General features: G+C 42.0%; 1 protein-coding gene across 1 annotated transcript; it reads left to right on the top strand.

The window, feature by feature from the left end:
• Positions 1–2,228: 2,228 nt before the first annotated feature.
• On the top strand, positions 2,229–7,024 carry aldh8a1 (aldehyde dehydrogenase 8 family, member A1). Its single transcript, XM_085770829.1, has 7 exons — positions 2,229–2,476; positions 3,334–3,481; positions 4,217–4,372; positions 4,468–4,617; positions 4,846–5,102; positions 5,690–5,851; positions 5,943–7,024. The coding sequence occupies exons 1-7, from the start codon at positions 2,330–2,332 to the stop codon at positions 6,393–6,395; spliced, it is 1,473 nt and encodes a 490-aa protein (XP_085626955.1). The 5' UTR covers positions 2,229–2,329; the 3' UTR covers positions 6,396–7,024.
• Positions 7,025–7,469: the final 445 nt, after the last annotated feature.

Raw genomic sequence — 7,469 nt, 5'->3', positions numbered from 1 at the left:
TCTGTGGTTTGAGTTTTGATTTCAATAGTTTGAAGTGTCCACTCTGTGAAAATCCGCCCCAAAGGCTCTATGACAGGGTTACACTGGGGTTTTCAATGTGGAAATACGCATGTGAAAGTACGTAGGAAGCGAGAATCTAGACCTGATCGCTTTACCGTCAAGTTTAAGAGCGACAGTGCTGGGGTCACTCCCGCTGGAGCGGAAAGCACCATGGTAGCCAAGGAAATTTTTCTCAATGAAAAGTTGTGTGAGAAAGACGGGAAACATCAAAGTTTGAAGTTTAATGAAAAATGAAACTAATGAATCCCAGCGTACACACATTTAGCCTTTATTTGACAACACAGACAAAAGAGAAAAGAACAAAGTGGTAAAAATGAGTGAATCAATAGATTAACAGACAAATTAGTTTCCTCTTTTCTCAGATAACATTTCTGTGGCTGTCAGCTAGAAACAATGTTTGACGAAGGTGCTTTGAGATGATGTCTCTGATTAAGAATGAGCAACCTCTTTAGAAGTTTGTGTGCAAACACGGAAAAGTTTCTGTGTGTGTGTGCATGAAAGCTGGCCACAGGTTTGTTTGGGAGAGAATGGACAGAAATATACAGTATGGTAACACCTTACAATATGCACAGATCTGGTTAGTCTGTTTATATTTTAGTCTGTTTTTTGTTTTTGTTTTTTTGAAACTGTCTCACGTCGATTGAAATAATCTTTCCTGTGTTACCTGATGTGACATGGTTCGTGACTCGATGCACCACAATCCAACCACGGGCTATCTGTTCCCTCGTGATGTTCACTTATCACTGACACAATACCACAGATAAATATTCATCTTAATATGACTCACTTGTGCAACATGCTGCTTAAACCATCCGTCACAAACACCACAGAGCTGTGTGTGATGCTGCAAAAGGCGAAGGTCTCATGATGTAGAATTTCCATCACACAGACAGGCGGATGCAGCTGCCACAGGATGGCAGTGTTCAGCAGATGTGAAAATGACACCACACACACACCCTTCACACAGACAATATGTACAGCTCTGAGTCTGTGTCTGTCACTTTGGGATACGTTAGAACCGCAAAGTGTGAAAGTCTATGGGCCTATACAGACTCCCTGAGAGTCCTTGAAACGGATCCAGCAGAGCCAGGAGCGGGATGGCAATAAGAACTGTTAGTACTGCGAGTCTGGCAGCGTGTAGCATAATGATGAATCGCTTTCTCTGTAAACGGATGAGTAATGCTGTGGCTTCGTAGTCAGAAACTGCACTTTCTGAATCAGTACTCGCTAAAACTGACACACGGTTGTCACCCTTGTGTACACAAACCCAAAAAGAAAAAAAAAACACACACACTTGAGGATCGTGAACCTTTCAGTATGTCTCATGGAGAGCTGTGTGTGACTTACTGTTGAGAACTTCATGTTCCCATGATACTGAGAGGTGAGCGCTTGCCCTGCTCCTCCACTGTGGCCTTGTGCGTCTGTCTTTTTGCTCTAACAGGATTGCGTAACATAAAACATGAGGGGGAGTACTTGTGAAGTCCATTGGCTGCACACAGGGTCCAGCTTCCTTATAGACCACTAAAATGTTTAATCTTTAACATTTCAATAGGAAATATTGAAATGTTAAAGAGTAAACATTTAAAAAGCCTTTAAGCCCAGAGACCTTTTGCTAGGCAGAGGGTGCGTTGCTCATTAACGCTTGAAAGGCCTCAGTGTTTCCTGTTAAAAATGTCATCTCAAGGTCCATTTAGTAACTTTTGATTATGACATACGATCTTCATCAGGAAAGTAGTTGTAAAGGAGCCCTCATCTGTTTCTAGAGACCTCCATTATTATTTTGCTTTGGACCTTCATTCTCTTATTGATTAGTGGAGATGTGATGTGTACACATTTAAAATGTATCTAGATTTCTCATTATGTCATCATGTGATAGTTCAGAAACCAGACAAGGTGTTTACAGTGTATGCAGTTTTCATAAAACTGTTATTAGGTCTTTATCCAAATTTGTGGAAATAAATACACATAACATGTGCAGACCATAACCAGGATACATGTAGCAACTTAATTTTTATAGATTAATGCCATCAAAACAAGACATCAGACCTGATTCTCACGTTTACTGCACTGATTGCTGTAACTGCTACACAACGCAGCAGTGTCTTTTATTGTGAAACGTAGCCCACAGTGGGAGGATCAGTGCAAGGCCAGGCTCACCTCTCTTTGCGCTTGGATTCCTGCGTGTGTGAGACACAGCCTGCACCGGCCCGCTTTCACCTCGCACCTCTCGGTCAGTTGTTAGTGTTTGGGAGCGTGTTAGCAGACAGACATGGCCAAAGTCTCGGGGCAGCGTTCCTACCTGGTTCTGGAGAACTACATTGGAGGAAAATTCATCCCCTGTCGGAATCACATTGACTCCCACAACCCGTCCACTGGAGAGGTCTACTGCAAAGTGCCTGACAGTGGCAAACAGGAGGTGAGACATCCTCACACAGATATTATATTGTTTCTAGTGTCCTGCACCATGCATTTGTGTTTTTTCAGGAGTGCATTGAACTTCCAGCCATGTTACTGTCCTTCACTGATAGCAGTTAAACTGACACTGAAATATTGTGCAATATTAGTGGTTATTTATTCTACAATTTTTAAATCAAGTATAACTCACATGTGCAGCTTTTTAAAGTTGCAACTTGTGTTCCTTTGATTTTGTTAACTCTTTCAAATAACCATTAAAAGTGTAGGGTTTCAATCCTATTGTGTGCACATGCACATTCAGCAAGCTCTTATTTAAATCAGCCTTTGAATGAAGAAGTTGTTGAAACGTTCTAAAGGAAATTAACTTGCACAATATCCTTGCTGAATATAGGTGCAACTTTTGAAACAATTTCAGACAGAAGCACCTTTGCTCTTTACAGAGTCAACAGTCTAGTAATCATTAAACACACACTCTACCTTCACGTTTACTTTACTGTGTTAAGATTATAGAGTAAATATGTAATAAGCAGTGTTATTGCTGTACTTTGTCAAAGGTTTCAGCCAATGTGATTTACATACCTATTCCTGCAGTATATTTAATGTCTCTGTAAGTCTTGAGCACAGGTTAGATGTGAGTTTGCGCAAATAGTTTGTTTGTGTATTGTTTCATCAGGTGTTTCAAAGATCCATAAAGTCGAGGTGTCCTGTCAGCTTTTATCATTAGAAAGCTTTTTCCTTAATCCCAGGTTTGGGCCCTTGGAGTATATAACCCCCCAATATTGGGAACTAGTTGTGTAGTGTAATGCAACACACACACCATCCAGTAATACTAATCTACCTGTGCATGACTCCCTGCAGGTGGATGCAGCGGTGGCAGCAGCTACTGAGGCCTTCCCTGACTGGTCGGCCCGCAGCCCGCAGGAGCGAGCGCAGGTCCTCAACAAGCTGGCCGACCTGATCGAAGCCAACCTGGACGAGTTCGCCCAAGCCGAGTCCAGAGACCAAGGTGCGTTATGGAGTCAGTCAGATAATCAATCAGGTGGAATTAAGAAAGTGGGTCATAACTGGCATGTTTTCAGTTTCAGCAAGCTGATATCAAGTAGGCCTAGCATCTAGAAAACAGTGGATGTAGTTTCTTTTGGAGTGCAGTATTCACCAATGACAGGCCACAACACAGAAGCAAGAACACAATATACTCTTAATTTTTATATTTCTAGGCCCTTGCTGAACTAATACTGAGGAGAAAGTGTTGCTCTGGGGCTGGAGCTGGAGGGAATGGGGTCATGACATTGGGTGAAAGGGCTAAGCAAAGTTCACAGTTGTCTGTGTATCAGATTTATGCTCAGTCTTGTCTGCTAAACTGACCTTTGACCTGAGGGAAGCAGAGTCATCATCCAAAATATAAAGGGATCATACCCTGGGGAACATGACTGCTCATTCAATTTCATGGTGTTTTGGACTGTTGGTATTCATGGCCTTTTGCTGACACAAGATGAGGGTTAAGAGTTTCTGAGCAACATTAGGGAATCATTCTGTAATACATTCAATTTTGTAGATATTTTCATCATGACAAGTCTGGGTAAAAAGAACATTTTGAACTGATGCTGGTTGTAGAATAACAAACAGTTTTTGCTCACTGTTTTTGTTTCTGATATGTTGTTTTTCTTTCCACTAATATGTAAGCAAGTTCTTGATTTTTCTTTGCTGTACATCACTTTGACATTCTTGGCGTGTGTTGCAGGTAAAACGGTGACATTTGCACGGACTGTGGACATTCCCCGATCGGCGTACAACTTCCGCTTCTTTGCGTCATCGATTCTCCACCACACCACTGACTGCAGCCAGATGGACCACATGGGCTGCATCAACTACACCATCCGCTGTCCAGTGGGAGTGGGTGAGAGCTCAGGGCATTCACATTGTTTACAACCTGCAAATGTCATATTTGTGTTTTGTGTGTTTTTGAATTGTGTTGTTGTGGTTTGTGTGCAGCCGGTCTGATCAGCCCCTGGAATCTCCCCCTGTACCTGCTGACGTGGAAGATTGCACCTGCAATCGCTACAGGGAACACGGTGGTGGCCAAACCCAGTGAGATGACCTCTGTGACAGCCTGGATGATGTGCAAGTTGATGCAGCAGGCTGGTAGGACTACAACACCCACAATGCAACAGCAATGGATTCACATATACAGAAGTTACTGAGATTATATGGTTCATTTCTTCATATAATCATAAAAAAATCATAATTCAGTCTTCGCATACTATCAAAACTCATTTTAGAGTTTTAAATACTTTTATTTCTATACTATTACCTCTGTTAACATGTTATATGAAATTAATAATACATACCTATCTGCCTTTGTCTCTGCAGGTGTTCCACCAGGAGTAGTCAACATTATATTTGGTACTGGTCCAAAGGCAGGCGACGCCCTTGTTGGCCATCCTGACATCCCATTGATCTCCTTCACTGGCTCCACAGCAACTGCCCAGCGCATCACAGAACGGAGCGCCCCCTACTGTAAGAAGCTCTCACTGGAGCTGGGGGGTAAAAACCCTGCCGTTATCTTTGCTGATGCAGACCTGGATCAGTGCATTGAGACCACGGTTCGCTCCAGCTTCTCCAATCAGGTGAGAAAAGAGTATTACATTCCGATAATCAAGACTTATTTCTCCGAGTCCGACCTATATAATAATCCTGTTGCTAGTATTAAAAAACTGGTATGTTGTACTTTGATTATAAGTTTTTGGTTTCCATATTTTCTCACCATGATTATTATTATTCAAATATTTTTAATGATTTTCACATTATACACTAGAATGCAATGCATTTTCTCACCTTGATAAATGAGACGATTTATACTGCCTCCGTGGTGAACATAAAGCTACTGTTTTGTTTTGTGCTTTAGGGTTAGGGTCCTTATGTGTTGTGTGTTCCATATTTCTCACACACAGGAAACACAGAAACATGGTAGCTATTTGATCTGTCTGTTACATAATAACATTATCAGACACTTTCTAAACTTATTTTTGAAAGTGCTACATAAACAAATATTGTTTTTATTCAGATTACTCTTGTCAGTAAAAATGTAGGCTAATATCTTTAACTGTTCACACGCAGTGACATCTTGTGTCCACACGGGGGAGCTCAAAGCCCATCTTTTCATGAGGGGCATCTCTCAGCAGCATCATCTTCATTTCATGTTTTCTGCTTCCAGGGAGAAATCTGTTTGTGCACCAGCAGGATTTATGTAGAGAGAAGTATCTACTCTGAGTTCCTGGACAAGTTTGTGGCTGCAGCTAGGAAGTGGAAGACTGGTGTACCCTCTGACCCCAGCAACAACAATGGCGCTCTCATCAGCAAAGAGCATTTGGAAAAGGTGGTTACGGAAACCGTTTCTCATTTGAAAAAGGCTCGTTTTAAATACTCATATGCTTTGAATTGAAATCCCTCTTTGTTTTGATTCCCAGGTTCGAAGCTTTGTAGCACTCGCCAAATCTGAAGGTGGCATTATCCACTGTGGTGAGGGGGTTGACCAGCTGGACCTGCCTGCGCAAAACGCCTCCGGCTACTTCATGCCAGCCACCATTATCTCAGGCATATCTGACAGCTCCCGTGTCATGCAGGAGGAGATCTTCGGCCCCGTCACCTGCGTCAGCCCCTTTGACACGGAGGATGAAGCTGTTTCCAAAGGTAACGGCGTGCGGTACGGCCTTGCGGCGACCGTGTGGTCCAGAGATGTGGGGAAGATTCACAGGGTGGCCAAGCGGTTACAGGCAGGTTTAGTCTGGACCAACTGCTGGCTGGTGAGAGATCTGAACCTGCCCTTCGGAGGGATGAAGAAATCTGGCGTGGGGAGGGAAGGGGGCAAAGATTCCTACCACTTCTTCACAGAGGTGAAGAGTATCACGATCAAACACTAAGGAAAGAGAGTTGCAAGTCTTGATCGGAGGAACACTTTCCCATAAGAGGCCGGTACAGGGATCTGGGGAAAGTTTTGCAGTTTATCATGCCATTCATCGGCCTACGTCAGCAACCCAAACTCTTCCCACGCTCTCTTGGATTAGTGAAGCCTGTAATTAAGTAACATTTGTAAAATACAAATGTCAGAGAAAATCACATTGCAACAATACAGATCAGTGACCTAGCAGAGATCCAAAAGGTTTGTTGATATGTTAAACATTAGAAAATTATACCAAAAAACATTTTTCATTTGAAGTGAAACCTTATTTTCAGCCAATTTCAAGAAAATATGTCAAAACCACAATTCATGAATTTAAAGAAACAAAAACTTAATCCAACAGTCCTTTCAAAGTTTATGCAGCAGGTTCATGTCTAGGTCAAGGCGTGACATGGCAATTCTGACAAAGAAGAAAAAGTAATGATATTAATAGGAAGGACAAATTAGTCATGAAGCAGGTTAACACAAAGAAAGCTATGATGCGATTCCAGAACCCAACCCGAGAACAAAATAATTGCAGCTGCTTTTCATACCAAGTGTTTTGTAACACATACGTGTGTTGAGCTAAATTAAAACACTTTATATAAATCACACATGTGTTTTTTGTTTACTGGGTTAAGTCTGGGTTATGTCACTGACTGACAGCTGTGGAATGCAAAGACTCCTGATGTTGTCCTGACACAGTGTCAGTGAAAGATAGATGTAACAAGAAAATAGGCCTGCTGATGGATTAGTTTTCACTTTGAAAGTGAAGATTGACGTGTTCCTCAAAACACATTGTGCTTGTCGTGTCTCATGGCCCATTGCCGTTGTACAACAGGTCAAAGTCTGCTCTGTTATGTTTTTCATTTTGACGTCACACACAAACTTTACAGCGTGTGGTCAAACATAAAAGGTTTAAATTGAGTTTCTGGCTGTTTGTTTTTTTTTTAATGTTTGACCCATTGACGCAAGAAAGCCAAGTAAATGTCAAAACGTCCCGAGAGACGTGAGAATGTGAGAAAGCTGAGTGAACTGGATGACTGTCTGAAAACAT

Source organism: Trachurus japonicus, chromosome 24, assembly GCF_045865225.1.
Source record: "Trachurus japonicus isolate A0001 chromosome 24, Traja_1.0".
Lineage (NCBI taxonomy): Eukaryota > Metazoa > Chordata > Actinopteri > Carangiformes > Carangidae > Trachurus > Trachurus japonicus.
Note: the sequence above shows the minus strand (reverse complement) of the source record. Positions and strands in the feature narration are given on the sequence as shown.

What these genes read in the sequence shown, in the direction of transcription:
- aldh8a1 (XM_085770829.1), top strand. Translation starts at nt 2,330, where the DNA reads ATGGCCAAAGTCTCGGGGCAGCGTTCCTACCTGGTTCTGGAGAACTAC. An exon ending in CAAGTTGATGCAGCAGGCTG is followed by an intron (nt 4,618 to 4,845) that starts GTAGGACTACAA and finishes TTGTCTCTGCAG; the next exon opens with GTGTTCCACCAGGAGTAGTC. An exon ending in GCTCCAGCTTCTCCAATCAG is followed by an intron (nt 5,103 to 5,689) that starts GTGAGAAAAGAG and finishes TTCTGCTTCCAG; the next exon opens with GGAGAAATCTGTTTGTGCAC.